The sequence below is a fragment of the Argiope bruennichi genome, chromosome X2 (assembly GCF_947563725.1).
Source record: "Argiope bruennichi chromosome X2, qqArgBrue1.1, whole genome shotgun sequence".
NCBI classification, from domain to species: Eukaryota; Metazoa; Arthropoda; class Arachnida; order Araneae; family Araneidae; genus Argiope; species Argiope bruennichi.
The window spans coordinates 62172542-62193081 of record NC_079163.1 but is presented as its reverse complement, the minus strand read 5'-3'; the positions used below and the strand labels follow the sequence as shown (position 1 = coordinate 62193081).

Below are 20540 nucleotides of genomic sequence, written 5' to 3'. Positions count from 1 at the left end.
TATCACTTTATCGGAGAATTAACTGTTTCCTTATTTTCATTATTTTTTCATTTTTATCGATACATTATTTAAATAAAACATTAATGTTGTTTCATCGTTTCTCAAAAGAAAACCCTAAATCTTTCAATATTCGGTAAAGCGTAGTTCGGCTAATGTTTTTCGAAAAGATATCTGTATAATCGTTCACATCTTTTAAAACTTTATCTAATGTTGGGATCTCATTTCTACGAAAATATACATGGATTTTTCGTCAAATACAGGATAATGTAAAATCATCATATTTTACAAGACCTGAATGTTTACCTACTGAGCCTGATCATTTCTTTCCAGGGGTACTTACAGAACTGGATGTTTTGATTTCTTTTTTCAAAAGGGAAACTGTTCATTGCGAAACACCTGTAAGGTATTTGATTGATAGAATCTTGAGGGTTTTCTCGGAGTCGAGAATAAACGTTTAATATGTTTCTGCAAATTCTTTTTGTTGGTTTCACTCGTCTTGATCGGTGATAACACTTTCTCTTTTACAGACATTTTAGAAGTAAATAAAAATAACGAATCGAATAAATATTCAACAATCAAAACTAATAACTACTAATGTGATTAATAGTATCAAAAATGTCAGCTGGTAAAAAGCGAGAATAAAAAAGTACGAAAGATTATAACGGTTGCGAACTGAATGAAGCTGAGTTGGCGGAGACGTAAAAGAAAAGCGCGCCAAATATTTGACCTTGAAGACCGGTTCTAGCCAAAGTGGAATTCATTATGTCAATCTTTTAGCTTTATTCGTTCGCTTTATTTACAAAATACTTAACAAATAAGCACTTCTAACTTAAGAATAATTTTAAATACATACTGATAAAAAAAGGATTTCTGTAATTTATGATATTATTTGATAAATTTCTGCGCATTTTGACTATTTTAAAGTCGGAATTGATGGCGAACTCTTTCCCAACGCGGAGCGTCACATTTTCTACCTTTTACAATACTGCCAAGTTAGGGTGAAACAGAGTATAGTAGGGCATGTATCTTCTAATGTTGGTTATTATATATGCAAAAAAAAAAAAAAAGGAAGGTTTTACATAATAGGAGCTTATATGAAATTCAATAACTGAAAATGATATTTTTTGCGAATTAAATTTTATTTTACATTAATTTTAGTTAAAAGAGTAGAATAATTTTTGAAATAAAGTCAAGAACATATTGTGCTATAATTAAAGAGAATACAATAAAGCGACTTCGTTCTGAAGATATTAGAAACATCCGAAAAATGTCAGGGAAATTCAAACAGCAGAAAAAAATGCTGGCCACCCTCAGTAAATTAATTTCATCAGTTTTGTGTGCGAAGATCTGGTTTATCGTTATATCCATATTTTTTGTTGTTGATATGTGGTTAAATTATTTATATATATATATAGTGCAATATCAGACTCCGTGTTTTCACTTTGTGAGGATTTTACAAAAATTGCAACTTTTGGGTTATTGCAATGAGTTCCTTGATGTCACTTCCATAATTTATAGTGAGTTAAATTGAATGTCATTGTATTTATTCATAATTTAATGGAACTAATTGTGAACTTGGCTGTTATACTTTAAATGAACTAGGAACTTCTATTTAAATGCTACATATTCACGTACGCGCGACACACACATTTATTGCATCGTAAGAAATACCTTTTCTTAAAGTAACCTTCAAAAAGTTAGTGACATCAAGAATTTTGTTGTGAAAGAAATCATTTATATAAAATTTGCAGATTTCTATAATTTAAAAAAAAGGGGGGGGATTATTTTGAGAATTTTAAAGCTTTCTTCCCTAGGGAAAAGATAATATAATTATTTAAAACTTTTTACTATCTTTGTTGTTCCAATATCAAAAATGTTTCTTATATTTGTTTAAAAATTTTAATCATAAGTATATCGAAAATATTTCTAAAAAATAGTTTTGTGTATAACAACTGTTAGATTTAAAGCTTTTACATGACCAAAAGTGCGTAGACACCTCTCTGAAAAGTTGGATCAGCTGCCCACGCAATTAGAAATGTATTTGAAGCTGTAAAAGCCTTATTGAGGGTTGTTAGCTCATATATGTGCATTTGTGATACCACTAATATGTCGGAAAAGCGTAGGGACTTTAGGTGTGGGATGATATTCAGATGCACCCATATCGGAAAATCAATTTGTAAAATGTCAGATGTTCTATATATGTCGAAAAATATTATGTGCGGTGTAATCGTAAAATATAAACATAATAGCAGTAAAACTAGCAAAATGATATAATAGGACCCCCCCCTGCCCCCCAAAAAAGCCGCATTAGATCCCTAATGAAGACTAGCAAAATTACAAGTCTGTTGGTTGCACCCACTCATGAGTTCTAATGTGCATCAGGTTTTGTTGCTAGTAACAAAACCTGATGCACATTAGAACTAGCAACGGGAATTTTTACCAACATTTTAAAAATCTTGGTTTTCAGTGTGCAGCTGCTCACAAATCCAACATCATTGCCAACAATGCAAAGGGTTGAGTATAGTGTTTCAGTTGTTGTTGGAATGTATATATTGGGAAAAAAAAAACAATATATGAGAGGATGAATCTTTACAATATGGCAGGTTGATCGGCACAGCCCTACTCAGAACTGCCTATTTTCGATTTATCGAAATAAATCGATATTTTTGAAAAATCGATTTTTCTATGCCAGTTTTCGAAAAATATCTTTCTATCGAAATCATGATCATGAATACTAGTTCATGATGAATCGCAATACAATAAATCGATATCCACAAGTAATTTGCGTTTTAGATTTCGTTTTGGTTATCGGTTAGTGTTTATTTTTGTTCCTGTTTCTTATTTTTCCTCTTCGTGCATAATTTTTGTTAATACTTCTTTAACAGTAAAACAGTATATAAAACACTTGTTTTAAACATGCCATTTTGGTCATTTCTGTTCCCTAACTGAACGATACCATTATGAAAAAATAATTATGGTTATCAGAAGGTTATTGACTGTCCTTTGTTTAATCACTAAATATTTATCTTCAGAAATAAAAGAAGAAAAGGATTAATTCAGTTTAAATCCACAATTTTATTCGCATCTCGCATTTTCACACTCAAGCGTACTCGCATCAAAAAAAAAAAAAAAAAAAAAAAAAGTGCTGTTATACCTCTGCTTTCACCTGGCAGCTGCATTGCTTCCGGAACTCCCTTCAAAACTAGTTTGAGTGCTTGATCGGATTTCAGATACGTATCGAGTTATCGTATTCTTTGATACATATCGGATTTGCCGATACTTATCGAATTTTGGGTAATTTCGAGATTTCGATTTTAATCAAATTTGCATGACTATTGAGAATCAGTCCTGGCAATGTTTTGCGATTTTTATTTATTTATTTATTGCGTTTCAAGGTATATTGTGGAAAATTTGTGCTTTTTTTTTTTTTTTTTTTAATTCGCATGCTTTTCTGTTGTATGAGCTTTTATATTTTTAAAAAGGCTCTTTTCCAATTTCATTATATTTATATATTTATTACAATATATCTCAATATATATTTTTAAGATGCATTATTTTTAATGGATAAATTTTTATTTAACCCAATTTATTTCACTTTATGTAATTGGATTTTATATTGCGCTTTTTTCAAATTTTCCCGCAGTTTAAAACAGTTTTCTTTTCATGTTCCTTTTTTATTTTCAAATGCAGAGTATTTTGAATTGATTTAAAAATTCATGCATTCAATTAACTTAAGAAATTCTTTGTGAAATTGTTATTTTTCTGTTTTTAATGTAAAGATATTTTAGTGATGATTGTGTTCAGTCTTTTAACTGTTCTTTTTTATATATATTATCCTTTTTCATTCCCCCGTCATTTTAATTTTTCAAATTTTATAATATGCAAAAATGTTGATAGAATACTTAGAAATAAAAGGTAATTAGCTAGAATTTTAATATCCATAAACACAACGTTATACTTGAGTGTTGGTTGTTTTTTCATTGAGTTTATATTGATGATATATAATGGCATATTTTTCTTTTACTTGATCGTGATCAGGACCTTTCCTAAAAATTTTAAGGTATTACATCATACATTCGTAAATAAATTTACCCTTCATAATATTTGTTATTAATGTTTTACTCATTTCGGAATTATTATTTTTCATCTCTTTTTGAGTTTTGAAATAGTAAACTGAATGATTAATTTTAATTATATAACATATCTATTGTTAAAATTCTGGTGCATATGTAAATTAAATTCGTCAATAATACTATTAAAATAAGAATAAAAATTTATGTAATTCATATACAAAATTAATTTTACCTGTTAAAAGCATTATTATGTCGTTTTTTCTTTCTTTTTTTTTTTTTTTTTTTTTTTTTTTCTTTTTTTTTTGTCAGCGGTAAAAAAAGGTAAAATTAAAAAAAATGACATTGAAAAAACGCAATGCTATAAATTGTAACATGCAGACATTGCTCTGGCATTGACACAGTTTATTAAAATGTGTGACCGTAAGGGCGCCAAAATTTAAATTTTGTCAGGGAAGACGATTAATCATACCAATTAAGTTAAAATACATTTAATGAAATAAAAGGACGTGATTTACAATTGGGCGAAACTATTTGGGACAATAACATTTAATTACAAATATAAATTAAAATTTTACTCGGGACAACATGTTTACCGCTTGCTTCCAAGACTTGAACTAAATGTTTATTGCAGCGGCCGCTAGAGGGCCAAGGAAAACAGTTACGGTTACAGACCCCCCCCCCCCCTCTGGCTCGTACGACATCTCGGCGAAGAGTCAGCACTGTACTTCTTAGGTCTACCTCTTCGCTTGATGGGAACTACTTGACTTATCTTCCTCTCTGGAGGCAGTTTATACGGTTTCAGCATATGGGTATGGTAAGTTCCAAGAACTACTTGATCTGGTGTACTGGGATCAGCAAAGTCATAAGTGGTAGGAGATCTGTTTGTGATTACGAGATAAAGGCCTTCTGGGGGAAAACTTCTTGCTTCGTTTGTTTCTTCTACTACTTATAGGGTGTAAATTCACCCAGACTTAGTCACCAGGCTGATAGTAAATTTGTCTTCTATTCTTATCAAAATATTTCTTCCTTTTAACTTGCTTTTGCTCCACCCGCTGTCTGATTTGGGGTGTCAAGCAGGCAAATTGTTTCAAGTAAGGCGTTATCTCCTCTACGAAGTTGTCGTTCTCAATGAGACTTCTTAGATCGTGGTTTACATCGTCTGTTGTTCTTAGTTCACGTCCGAATTACAAATATGCTGCAGTGTGACCAGTAGTGTCACACTTTGACATATTCATAGCAAATCGAATCATCGCCAACTTTTTTTTCCAGGTATCGTGAGCATCACTTACTAGGATAGCTAGTTTGGGCTTCAGATCACGATTTTTTCTTGCTGATGGATTCGCCTGAGGATGATAAACTGGAATTAATTCTTGTTTGATACCAAGGAAATTGCAGGTTTGCTGCATTACCGCACTAACGAATTTGGTGCCGTTGTCAGAAATTAATATTCGTGGTAATTCATAGCGAAGGAAAACTTCTTCTATTACGATCTTCGCACAATTTTATGCAGTAGCATTTTCTAGAGCGAAGAGCTCTATCCTTTTTGTACTGGTATCCTCAATTAAAAAGATCCATTTCTTTCCAGTTTTAGTGTTTGGTAGTGGACCAAAAAGGGCGATGGCTAAAGTTTCAAATTTTTGAGTATAAATAGGCGTTTTCAATAATCCAGCAGGTTTCTGATTACTTGGCTTGTAACTGTTGCATTCAGTTTAATTTTTTACATATCCCGCAATAAACTTTCTCATTCCAGGAAAGTAATATCGAGAAGCAATCTTGAAGTATGTTCCTTCAGCTCCACTATGTCCTGCAGTGGATGAATTGTGGTATTGCTGTAATACTCGTTCTCTTTCATGACAAGGGACAACAAGCTGTGCCTCCTTGGATTCAGTGTCTGGCGAATATCGGTAAAGGATACCCTGATTCATGAGATATCCTCTACTTGTCCAGCTGATATGGTCTTCGTCTTTCCTTCCACTTTCAAAACAATCATTTTTCTTACATCCTCATCTTTCATCTATTCATTGTGGATGTCTTTAGATCTTCGAGATGGTAGTTCAATAAATATAGTGTTGAGATTGCACACGAACTTTTTATTTTCATGAGTTGGTCTAGACAGTAGGTCTGCGACAACGTTGGACTTTCCAGGCGTATAGTGGATTTTCAGGTGAAAAGATTAAATTTGCAGAGCCCACAAAGCTAATCGACCAGATGGCGATTTTATGCTCATCAACCACTTTAAGGGTTGATGGTCCATTGCGATGATTATTTCTTGGTTCTCCACATACCCACGAAATTTTTCCAAAGCCCATGCAACAGCAAGAGCTTTCCTCTCTGTTGTTGAGTAGTTCTTTTCTGCAGAACTCCGGAATCGACTTGCATACTCAATGACGTGTTCTTCTGGGCTTTCTCCTTGGATAAGGACTGCATCTAGTGCATAACTACTTGCATCAGTTCTAATTACGAAAAACTTGCTTCCATCAGGTTGAGATAACACAGGTGGTGAAATCAACCTCCTCTTTAACTCTTCAAATGCCTTCCTTTCAGGTTCACTTCAAGTCCAGGATTTATTCTTTTTTGTGAGATTACTGGGTGGTCTCGCTACTTCTGAAAAATGTGGAACATATCTTTTGAACCATGAAAAAGTCTGTAAAAATGACTGCACTTTGGCGCAGGTTGGTTCAGGGATTTTCTGCACTGTTGGTCTTTGTCAGTATCCACTTCGATTCCTTGTTCAGTAATATAATGTCCAAGATATTTTACTCTGTCACTAGCAAAGTTGCATTTTTTTCCCGGTTAGCAGTAAGTTTGAACAGAGTCTATAAAATACTTACATTAAGTCTGATAAATGTTTGTCAAAGCTTTCAGACAAAACAATGATGTCATCAAGATATGAGAGTGCAAAAACATTCTTTAGTCCAGATCTGAACTTATCTATAAGGCATTAGAACGTTGCGGAGCATTTCGCAAACCAAACGGCATCCGCAAGAACTTGTACGTGCCGAAAGGACAAATAAAAGCAATTTTCTCTTGGTCTGCTTCACAAACTTTCACTTGGTGGTAACCAGCTCTCAGATCTATTGTAGACATATACTTCGTTGATTTAGCCTTATTCAACAAATCATCCATTCTGAGTAGAGGGTAGGTATTAGGAATTGTCGTAGCATTTAACTTCCTGTAATCAATGCACAGTCGAATGGATCCATTTTGTTTTGGAACCAATACAACAGGACTTGCGTAAGGATTCTCGCATTCCTCAATGATATCCTCAGCTAGTAAGGATTCTAGCTCCATTTTTAACAGTTCCTTCTTTGCAGGAGTCATTCGATATGGAGGCTCAGAAACAGGTAAGTTATTTCCAGTTTGTATACGATGCTCAATGAAGTCTCCCCATGATGAAAGCATGTCTCAAATTCTTTTAACAAAGAGTTAAGGCTGTCACATTGTTTGCTTGTCAAATGTTTCCCTTCGTCTTCTCTCAACGTCACAGAAACGGGCGTTCTGGTAGTGTGACATGCATTGTCTCTGGAGAAGTTACCTTGTGAGATGATATCACAGTCTGATTTTCTTTAACGGTAGATGGAATCTTATAAAAAGGAAACTGCTAATAGGGATTTTCACTGAAATGTCAGGTACCATTAGGGGTATTCAGTACTATTCTAGCAGCTTGCAAGAAATCTGCTCCAAGAAAAGTTCTATTTCCTTTTGCTTCAGGCAAGACGATGAACTGCACACGGACAATTTTCCCTTCTACATTGAGATTTACTGTAGTCGTCAACGTTCCAAGATTTCTTCCTTTTCCATCTGCTAGGACCATCGTAATGTCCTTGTAAAATCTGAATTTTCGATCTAGTTACAGTATAAAGAATTCTTCTCCAGCAATGAAGTTTGATGCTCCAGTATCAGTGCAAAAGGCTGCATCTCTTCCACACGTAGTTAGGAAGATAGAACTTGATAGGGAATCGGGTGATTCCGCCGCAAAACGTTTCACACTTTGAACAACGGTTTTAGATTCTTCTTTGTGTTTAGTGCATTTGGGGCACTTTGCTTGGATAAAACCAGGATAATCGCGCCCATAACTGCGCAACGAAGATTTTCTTTCTGGTCTAGAACTAGCAAAATTTCCAAAGTCGTTGGATTTGTGCTGATTAACTTCACGAGGATTGGAAGTTTTACACCTTCTTTCAGGTGGAAAGACAACGTTTTCTTTTAACATAGGTTTCTTCACAACGCCAGAAGGACTTTTATTCATACCTAATCTGACAGTTTCATAGCCATCGAGCTTCTCAGCGAGCTCAAATGGTTTATTCAGTTGTGACCAAGAATCCACAAAATGTTGTTTCACTTCAGGAGGGGTTCTCCTTTTCAATTGATATGCGATTATCAAGTCCTGCAATTCATAAGTGAAAATATTCAATTCTGTTGTCCATCCTTCAAAATAGGATTTCAGTTCAAAAGTGTTATCTTTCCATGTAATGTCTGCACTTTTTCGGTGTTGCGCAAACAATTGTCGGAACCTATCAGCAGAGGCAATATCTTTTTAAAAGCATTTCTTTGACTTTTGAATAATTTTTAGAATATTCTTCATTCTATTCACTATCATTTGATTTATTTCAGATGATAAAAAACCGATGAGGTAAGGAGCCCCGTTGGCTTCCGGTATGTTTGCAAATTTTAATTGTCTCTCAAACATGGTTAAGTAAAAACCAATTTCATCTTCCTTTGGGTTGGACTTTGGAAGAATTCGACTAATATCAAATTTAGGTTGATCAGATATTTCTTGAGGAGCATTTTCATTAGTCATTCTTCGATTGGTTTCTGCTTGGATCTTTAATTTTTCAAGTTCGTTAACGTTCTGCCTGTCTTTCAGCTGTTATGAGTTTAGCTTCCTTTTCATCTGCAACGCATTGATCAATAATCACCTTGTAAAAAAAAAAAAAAATTGTGAACTCCTCGTCATAAGAACCCGCATTCGTAATCAGTTCCTTAAGTTGAACCACTTTAAGACCTTCTGTTACTTGTAATCCCTGGTCGGTTTCTAGATTGATCAAATCTTGTTTTTTTTTTCCTGTTCCCAAATACGCCTTCTTTAAAAGTTTTTTTTTGTAAGTTCTAAATTTTAATTAATGTTTGCACAGTTTTAGGATTGAGGGAAAAAACACTTTATCTCAATTTAGATACTTCAAAAGTATACAATAATTCGGTTATGCAAAATACTTCTTAAATACAGATTTTAATATTTATTTCCATTCAAGCAGCAATTTTAATATACCTTAGAAAAATTATATGATACATAAAATACTGAATTTCAGTTTTTTTTATATATAAATTGCTATAAAAGAATTAATCTGAGAAATTGTCTCAACCTAATTAATATGCACTTTTCTCTTCACATTATTAATATCTTTCATTTACATAAAATGACAAGTGATTCTTTATTTTCAAAACATTAAATATTCTTCCCAATTAATTTTACTCAAGGTTCTTTCTTGTATCAAACAATAAAATAATGACTGACCCCTTCCCCTCCCCTTTTTTTTTCCAGCGAAAATCAATTAATACAATGAAAATAATTCTACTCGAATATGGCTTTTACGAGCAGAAATCAACAACAACAAAAAATTATTTATAACAATCTTATTCCCTTTTCATTCTTTCAGAACTACCGGCAATGAGTAATCAAAATAATACTTTTAACTACTTTGAGCAATTTTTTATACGTTATGACATTCAATATAAAATAGTTTTATGAGATTAATTTCAACAATTACTATGAATATCCTTTCCTAGTAAACAAAATATGCAAACAATTTTATAAAAGAATGAAACAGTTCTTCCAATTACTGTATTTTCAGAGATATCAATCATTCAAATATAATAAATATTTTATCATATACACAAATACTTTATTTTTATTGAACACACATAAGTTTTATAACACTGTGAGAATTACTATTTAATTCTTTTTTATACGAATAAATAAGAGAATCGCATTCAAAGAAGGAAAAGTTCTTTCACGATTTACGCTCTGAAATGTTTAATATTTGTTTTTAGAATAAATACCAACTATACAAAATGAAAGTAATTCAAAAAAGAAAGAATTCTCTTCATCTAATAGCTATTCTGACAGAAAGTGACTGGTATTCATTAATTCTGATTTATACTTACTCTGCGGGTTTTTTTTTTGTTTGTTTTTTCCTTGACTTTTTGAATCCTTATTCCTATCAAAATAACTCTAGTTGTATATACTTTATTTCTTTTACATTCATATACAAGCTGAACATTTTCAAGGAATATTGAGTATTTTAAAAGCAAAACTTACATCAATTTATTCAAGAACTTAAATATAAAAGTATTTACACTGACTTTTATATACAACTTTTATTTTTAATTCATCAAGATTGACAATATTAAAGATTAATGAACTACACAATTATTCTCAGTAACATTTTAATAACAACAACTCTGTGTTTTCTACAGATAAATTAATTCGTCAGGTTTGACGGAATTAAATTTCAACTATTATCAGTAAGATTTAATACAACAACATATCTGATACTTTTGGTCTTCTTGGGGTGAAGAACAGAAGAATTTTTAAAAACAAAACTTCATCTAGTTTGATTAAATCACAACTTAGTTTTCAGCTAAATTAATTCGTCGAGATTGACGAAATTAAATTACAAACTATTACCAATAAGATTTATAAAACAATAACAAAACTTATCTGGTACTCTTTCTTCTTCGGATGAAGAATTTCAGCTGCTTTCTTTTCATCAGAGCCTAGTTTTCCGGGGTGGTAACTAGAAAAACTGAAAAAGAAAGCGAGTTCCTGAATTGAAATGTAAACATCGATGTTTTAAATGTTTAATCCGAATCGAATGTTTAAATTCGATCCGAACGTTGGGCTGCCAATTTATTGTGACCATAAGGGCGAAAAAATTTAAATTCAGTCAGGGAAGACGATTCAAGTCAATAAATCATGCCAATTAAGTTAAAGTACATTTAATGAACTTGATTTACAAGGGGACAAAACTATTATGGACAATAATATTTAATTACGAATATATATCGTAATAATACATAATGTTACCGCTGTCAAACGGTAACATTATGTATTATTACGATATATATTCGGCTGTTATCGTAGTAATACATAATGTTGCCCCGAATTATATTCGGGGCAACATTATGTTTACAGCTTGCTTCCAAGACTTGAACTAACTGTTTATTGCAGCGGCTGCTAGAGGGCCAAGGAAAACAGTTACGGTTACAAAAGGTTTTAACACAATTATTTTCTATTTTTATTTGGAGTCTTTCTGACCAGTCAGTATGTTAAGAGATGCTATTTATAGTTGCTGTAAATAATGATATCACGATATATCGATATGTATTGGACGATATATCGCGATGATGAAATTTGGCCATCGCCCAGCCCTAGTTCTGAGTTCAGTGAATGCACAGCCAGACTTGTCCGACTGCATTTTGTCAACTGTTATGTTTGACAGCGGTAACATAATTCTGTAGAAGTATTTTTCATAGTTTGGTTGGATTCCTTAGTTCTTGTGACTGGAAACAAACTCGGCGATAAATCTTAACATTATGGATAATGCTGTTCTCCCGACTTTATAGCAATATTTCGGAAAAAGTCCTTTTTTCTCTCTCTCTCTCTTTCCCTCCCCCCCCCCCCCTCCCTCTTTCTACTATTAAAACAAAGCTTTACTAACTTGTATTGATGGTATGACTGTTTAAAAACTAGATTGATCTTTCCAGAGCTCTAGTTATAACTCAATTGAATATCGCTAACATGGATTAGAATGTAAATAACATAAATCAATACTTCCTTCAGTCATTTACAAAAAACAGATGGCAAGTTTCCCTGGATATATAATTCTATTAATACATGATACTGTACAATATTGCTATGATATATTCATGATATTACACATCATTCGGAATATTAAACAATATTGTGGAATATCAGATTTATCTTGTCCTAATCAAAGATACAAAAAGTGAGTGACATCACATTAATATAGGTTTCAGAAACTATTGGCCATAGAATGTATAATCAATGCTTAAATTTAATTTTCTTAACAGAACTGTTTTTAATGTAAGCAGCTTGTTTAATTTATTTATACATGTGTATTGAATTTGTGGAAATAATTTATCAGCTTTTTTGTAGAGTCTTCACCATTGTGTTTTTATATTTTAGTGTCATTTAACAAGGGTTTGTTTTTTGCATTCATTTATTGCAAATCATACATTGATAGATAGTGTTTAAAGGCATTGCAGCTGAAAGTTGTCTCTGATATTCTCAAATATTGAACTCTATAAAGTCACTTAATTTCTATAGATTCCTGGATAATTTCTAATTCACTTAAGTTTTATCAGAGTTGAAAAAAACACAACAAATGAAAGGAATAGAGCCATTTAAAATATGTATTTATTAGTAGTCAAATACTTTTATAATTTAAATGAGAAAACTGTTTCTATTTGGAATTTTCTGGAAATAACAATGATTTTATTTGACATATAAAGTTTTTATTTTAATGGACAGCAATTGATTAAATTCTGTTCAGTCCTCTATGTATAACCCGGAACTGTAAGAAATGCATTCACTGAATCGCTACTAACTCATAGTTAGGTCTGGGCAATAGCCGAATTTCATCATCACTATATATCGTCCAACGCGTATCGATATTTTTCGATATATCGTGATATTATTTATTTATAGCTATTATAAGCTGTGAATAGCATCCCTTAACATCTTGACTAATCAGAACGACTCCAAATAAAAGGAAGTTTCAATTTATATAATCAAAAAATTTGCTTTCTTTTGAATAAAAATAGTTAGAAAATAATTGTGTTAAAGCCGCTTTAATAAAGTGTGTCAAAGCCAAAGCGATGTCTACATGTTACAATTTATAATATTGCGTGTTTTTTTTCAATATAATGAATTATTATAATTTAAATTGATTTATTGTATTGCGATTTATCTTGAGACACCAGACTAAAGCGGAAGTATAGTGATTTTTTTTAAATGCAAGTACGCTTGAGTGAGAAAATGCGAAACTGCTAATAAAATTGTGGATTTATTCTGAATTAATCGTTTTTCCTTTTATTTCTGAAGATGAATATATAGCGATTAAACTAAAGACAATCAGCAACCTTCTGATAACCGCAATTATTTTTTCATAATGGTATCATTCAATTAGGGAACAGAAAGCAGTTTATTCCAAAATGAAAAGCTTAAAACAAGTACTTTTATATATTAGAATATGGGAGCATTTATAGAAATATTAACAAAAATTACGTGCGAAGGTGAAAAAGAATGAAGAAAGACAAAAATAAACACCAGGCGATAACCAAAACGAAATCTGAAACGCAAATTAATTGTGAATATCGATTGATTGTATCACGACTCATCATGAATTTATTATTCATGATCATGATTTCGATGGATCGATATTTTTCTATAAATCGAAAATCAGCACAGCCCTACTCAGTTTTTTTTTTAAATTAAGATTTATTTAGATTAGAAATTTAATGCACTCCAAGCACATTGCTCTATTTTTCTTTTTCACTTATACATGATTGGAATCATTTATACCTTCATTTTTCAAGTATTAACACAGCATATGCTTTACTTTTAGATAAAGTTGAAGGGAATCAACAACATGAAGTGAAAACTTCTAATGTAGCATTTGATGAGCTAGCAGGTAAGATTTAGGTTTTCTGCTGTGTGTATGTGTACATATGCATGTTACAGTTTTCTGAAAAATAGCTTGCAATATAATTCATTTTCCAAAAAATGTTCTGCAGTTTAAAATGATGTTTAGATAAAATATTTTTAATATTTGTTTGCGGAGCCGATTCTAGCATACAAGCGAAAGTAAAATCAAACTTTCCTTATTTGACTCTGTATTAGGTTTTTAAGATCATTATAAGCGTGAATTTTCCAAATATCAAACCAAATAAAACTAAAACATTAATTAATCTTACTTGCTATTTTAAAAGTATAGTGCATTTTTAAAGCACCAATTTCAAGATGGAAAAGTCACCAATTCAAAAAAAAAAAAGTTTTTAGGGCTCCTAGAAATCCCTGTTAATAGCGCGAAGCGAATATATCAGAGATTACAACTAAAAATGTAAATGACACCCAATATATATGCTCAGGCATAATTTGCAGTGATCTCAACTAATAATTAAGGAAAATATGTGTTAGTGCTTAACAAAGCAAATCGTTTGACCTAGAGCTACCAAATTTGGCGCAGATATACTTTTTGAAGTAGAAATGTGCTCTTTGGAGCGATTGTGTTTTAAATTTTAATTTATAATTGGGTGAGATTTTAGCTTTTTTTTCCACGGTAACTCCCGAAAATATTATTTCACATCAGTAATTTTTACACCATTTTAATTTTCTTTTTAATAATAACAATTTAACTATGCCCTAATCCAGGAAAAATTTGTAATATTTAAAAATATTTTTTGAGCAATTTTTAATTTTCTTATTGAACAGAAGTACAAACGGTTTTCATTGTTCCGTCAAATAATCAATACTTTTGTTTTCTTCCATTGTTGTAAGCTTAGGGAAAAGGACTCTGTTTAATATCTGTATAGTTTACATGAGAAAGAAGAATATGAAATCACAATATCATGAAAGTTGGAAGATAAATAATGCCACTATGAAGTTATAGGAGACTTTACTGTAGTAGGATGGTTCATATACACAATGAACAGATCAGATACAATGCTATTAAAATAAAGCGGCTTTGATGTCATGTTATAGTTTCATGTTTAAACATATTCTGTTTGGGTAATCATGAACATTATGCATAAAAGATTTAATTCGAAATAACATAATATTCATGGCGAACCAGCTAATCGCCAAAGGTGGTTAGTTTCAAATAATAGCTAATGTCAACAAAATACCTTGCATAATACAAGATTGCCACGCCACTGGGAGAACAGGGAATTTAAAAATCGTATTAAAAAAACGGGAAAAAGCTGGGAAATTTGAAGCTTCTCATAAAAACAAGGAATATACAGGGAATTTTGTTTCTGTTATTTTTTTCTCATCCAAAAAATACCAATCTGTGAAGATTGCAAGAATAAAAGATTGTAGTCGTAGCTTCCATAAACGAAATAATACTATTTGCAATTGTTTAACGTAAAACTCGCCCTTTTTCACCCCCCCCCCTCCTTTTTTTTGTTTTTTTTTGTTTTTGTTTTCATAGGCCAATCCAGTTCCGATTGCGAGACATTTGTTCTTTTTTCATGATTCCTGAATTACAATTAAAGGACATGTACATGAGACTTCTGTAACTACGCGAAAGAATAGAATACATTTCTCTGGAGGGATTAGCAGCATTCAATCTGCGGAAGCAGTGCGGTGTTGTTTAGTCTACCATACAGTTTATTGAACGGTTTGTGTATTATTTGAGAAACCGAGCTTATTCTAAGTAGATTAGAGGATATTTTTAAATCAGTGAGCTACTTAAAATCCGCATGTAATTCGAATTGGACAGATTAAAAAAAAAAAAATCAATCTTGATTTTGTAGAATGGATTTGAGAAGTTCCACAAAATTCAACGAAGAAGCTGCATATTGCGTACTGCTCGGAATACAGGCACTTATCAGCCATGCTAAAAGAGGAAAACATACAAGACAGCGTGTCAGTTCCAAAGAATTATCATTGATGCTGAACTTAAGTGTCTGAAAGGAATGACACGCCAAATCCGAAAACGTCAGGTTTAATGTTCGAAAATAAACCGATTTCGAACTTTTTGGTTGAAGAACAATAATTTAAAGCTGAATTTTTGAACGAAAACTTGTTGTGTCATATTCGTCCTTTAATTCATTCAATGATATGTCGCAATATCATTGAAGCAATATTTTCACATATGTTCACTGAAAGGGAAATAGCTAAAAAATGTATGTTAGGCCATACAGAAATGTTGTAGTTTTTGTTATGGATTAGGCCCATTAATTCCATGAAACTGATGGCTGAAAAATTTGCAGAAATTGATGACCGAATGCTTGATTTGCCAAAATGAATGAATGAATGAATAAATAAATAAATACAGAAAAAAAAATCTTGCTTTGTAATGTTTTTTGTTAAGTAATCATTAAATGACTTGTATCATGATAACATTTATTTTTTTTTTTAAATTTCGCCCAAGTCCTTGATTTTGTGCGATTTACAATTAAATGGCATGAGAGGTAATATATCCCCTCCTTCTTAATATATAAATTTTGTGTAACTAAATTCTACATAATAAATAAAATCGTTTTTTGGGGGGGGGAATATAAATAAAAATTTTCTTTTAATATGATATTAATTTGAATAATGTTAAATTGTTGCTTCCTTTTCTTGTTTCTTCCACTCCTTTAAAACCATATTCTATTATAACTAGCGTATGAATGCTATTCCCCATTTTCTCGTATCTTGAATATACGTACATGGAAAACACAGGTTTTTTTTTTTTTTTTTTTTTTTTTTTGCAGATCTGAGTGGCAACCCTATAATACATATGGAAATACAAATATGTTAATCGTATTGTTTTTCAAAATTATGAATGGTGCAAAATCTTTTGATAGTGTTCCAAGTTTTTAATCACTTAATAGCTATTAATGAATGTGAAATAAAATTTAAATTAATTCTCCAAACTGAACTGCTGACTTCTGGAGAGATATTCATGTTAGATTGTAATTAATTAAATGGCGCTAAACAAACTTATTTCCGTATAATTGAGATAGATATTCATTTAGGGCAATTCAAACACAGCTTTTACGAACTTTGTGGAAAGACACATTCAGGTAGATGTCTAAATTGCTCGATTCTATATTACCTTTCAGATGTTGAGCTTACCTTGCTTTATTCTGAAATGAAAATATGAATGAAAAGCAAATTTCGTATAAACAGCAAATGTGCAAGGATGAAATTATGCAATTTAATTGTGTATTTATTTTCGATTTAATTGTGACTTTTATTTTCTTACAAAAGTAGTATGAAAGAATTGTCTTTATTTATTCTGACAATTGCTTAACCTGTTGTATCCATTTATCAAGTCTACATTATTATTATTATTTTATTACTAGGTCTTTATCCTGAACCTAAAGAGCAGAAGAAAAAGAAAAAAGTTCGCCGTGATCATTAACATTTTGCGTCTTCAAGAAGATTTACATTAAAAAAAAAAAAAAATGGTCTTTCACTCTCAACTGAAACCCTGAATTCATCCTGCCACTTTTATGGAACTTGTCATTCTTTCCAGGGAAATAAAATGTTAAGGTTAAAATGGTCATGTGGATTGTTACGAAAAGTAGCAGTTATTTCTTGGTGGTGTTTACTATACTTTTGAAAAGATAAAAATATTATAAATTACTTCAATATATGTGATTGTGTGTTTTTAAAGTGACTGTTGGTGTTGATGTGTCACTTTGCATTTGTAAATACAGGGTGAAATTCAAGATTGTACATCAACATAATAAGGATTTTCTTTTATGTGTATGTATTTGTTGGGTGGCATAAAAATGTGTCAACTGATTATACAGTGACATTTGCTGTTTAATGTCCTTTCTCAAAATTATTGTAGAAACATTTGTGAGAGTGACTACACATTTTTAAAAATCAATTTCTTTAAACTTGATGGAAAATGTACTTTCTGTGTCGCACCCTGTATGTAAAAAACTAATCAGAGTGCCAAAATTACTTTCATATAACCTGCTGAATGTTCTTGGATTCTTTGTTTTTAAAATATTTTGGAGAAAATTGGCACTTTTTAGGAAACATATTTTTACAAATACAGTACAAAATTATTTTGATTGCTGATGTTCTTTGTAATATTTTTAATTCTTATTTACATGCGGAAATTTTCAACTTGAGGAGTTACGATTGCTATAAAATGTTTATAGATTGCTAAAGTTCCAATTTTTGTTATTTGCAAAATATGAAATTAAATTTTTCCCTTCATATTAATTTACTTATATTTTAAAATGAGAAATATTCAATTTAATTTAAAGCTAGAATTTATGTATTAACTTAAATATCCTTTCGATTTTTCTTATAGTTTCAATTTACATCAGAGTTTCCTTTCCTGAGAGTCTTATTAAATGATTGGCCTTTTTAAGTTTCAGAACAGGTACTTGTTTTACTGATGTTTTAGTACTTCATTTTTAGCAAGTATGAAGACAAGGAACTAATTTTTCCTTTAATATCTTAATTTGATAAGACAAACATTTGGATTTGTCTCACTTGTAATTGTACTGATATATTGCTTTCAAGGATTGTACTGAATAACTTCATTGAAGACACGTTTATATTTGTACCGGCAATTACGCTAGAATTTCATATAAGAAAATTCTTTCACTATGTGTATTGTAATTTATTCGGTTTCGCTTGCATATTAATATGGTTTATCTGTAATCACTGAGGCATCATTTTCAGTGAAAAAACACAGAAAATCATTTAGTATGCTTTAAATGTTTGAAACAAAATTTTCTTTTCAGTATATCTCACTTTTTTTTTTCTAATATTAGAGGTATTTTCTATTCATTTATCCCTTTCCAAATTTCAATTCAGTAACTGAATTATCATAAATCAATCTAATGTTTATTAGTATTGACAAAAAAATTTAATGGTTTTATAAATGCATATTGTTTATTTAATAAATCCAAGCATTTTTTTTAAATATCTTCTCATTGTTTTACTGTGCTAATTTTAGGTCTGGAAACTCTGAACATTATTATTATTTTACTGGAGAATTTGTTTTAATATTGAAATCATATTTCACGTATCACGAGTTTACTACATATTTTTGAAGAGTCTGCTTCATTCCCATTTTTGGGAGATAAAATAACTTTTTGAATAATAATTCAAATCGTTTTTAATAAAAACTATTTTGGATGTAATTACTGCCGTGAAAATATTGTTGTTCACTTGAAGAATATTTAGAAATAAAAATGTAAATACATATGAGTTAGATATATTTTTATTGTATATATGTTCGGAAATGTGGTTAAAAATTGATGTTTTTGCATGTCCGCAAATAATCTGATTTTTTTGTAGTTTAATTTTATGTTGATATACATTTTTATAGTTATTATAACTGGGGTTAAATAAATTTGTTAAATTTTCAAAGTATTTAAAACTTGTTATTGTAATCTTAATTTGATAAAAAAAAATCAGGTCTGTATTTTACTTTGTTGTAATTTGTTGTAAATCAGTTAAAATTCATCTATAAGTCATAATGCACAAACATTCACATAGTGCTAAATAGGTTTGTATTCATTTTCATGAACTTGTAATGTGATAATTTACAGTATGAAACATTAAAGCTTGTATATGAGAATTCTTTGTTTTAAAATTGTTATAACTCTGAAACGCAATTTTATGGTCAGAATCGCACAATTTAATAATCTTTTTAAGTTTTTAATGTAACTATATTTTTTTTCACTAAAGTTAAATTTGTTTTAATAGGGGTGTTAATGGAAAATGAAACCCAAGTAAGTTATTTATGAAAACGGTTCTCGTTATCAATTAAAAATTTCGCTATACATTTTGTTAAAACAATTATATCAATTTTTCCGAAAATAAAATTTAATGTTCTATTTGAGAATTATTTTTATAAGATTAATACACTATAACATAACCATTTCTTAAATCTGAAATTTTCCACATATTACAGTGCTGAATATAGAATATTTTGAGACTGTATGATATTCAATCTGGGGTGTTCTACTATCTAGATGTATAGCAAAAACGTAAGGTAAGTGCGTACCACCAAATAATTTGTTAATGCACAGAGATCTTTTAAACTATTATTATTTTTTTTTTTTTTCAAATCTAAAATATGTGGAAGCATTAGTAATAAATTTTCAGAAATCTAAGGTTCGGATTGTCTGTCAGAAGCTTTGATTTGTACTTTTAAAAAGTTGAAAATTGCAAAGTTTTGTAATTTCTTCAGAATACACTGAACTTACCCCAAAAATATGCATAAACTTCTTTTAAGAAATGCAGATATTAGAACTAGATGCCATCTTTTGGCCTAGTTCAAAACTATGAGGTTCACCCCAATAACTCTCGCGAGTTTAAAAATGGAATAGAAATATGCAAATTTTCTTCAGTGGATCAAATTATTAGATTACAGGGTATTTCCTAAATTACTGAATTTTGAATAATAGATCACATGTCAAAAAATTTCCGAGAAATGCAGATCATCAATGCACATATACTTATTATTTGCATAGAAGAGGAAGGTTTTATGTCACTGCATCATAACTGTTGACAAGAATGGACGTTTGTGTGTACGCAATTAACACAGTCACTATCACGGCTCAAGCCTGACATCCGGTTCACCTATCTAATTAGAGGATCTGATTTAATCCAAGATGGCTTGGTACAATTAGAATGTAGGTGTAAACAACGTGTGAGACACATGGCAGTGAATGAATGTGCTAAGCTTCACTAAA

General features: G+C 30.8%; 1 protein-coding gene across 1 annotated transcript in view; it reads left to right on the top strand.

Annotated features, from left to right (window-relative positions):
- Nucleotides 1-19420, top strand: part of LOC129960163 (neurofilament heavy polypeptide-like) — a 46837-nt gene extending 27417 nt beyond the window's left edge. Inside the window, exons 7-8 of the mRNA XM_056073355.1 lie at nucleotides 13724-13789; nucleotides 17172-19420. Of these exons, the coding sequence (XP_055929330.1) occupies nucleotides 13724-13789; nucleotides 17172-17230 (125 nt within the window). The 3' untranslated portion in view covers nucleotides 17231-19420. The remainder of the gene's footprint in view (nucleotides 1-13723; nucleotides 13790-17171) is intronic.
- The last annotated feature ends 1120 nt before the right edge of the window (nucleotides 19421-20540 follow it).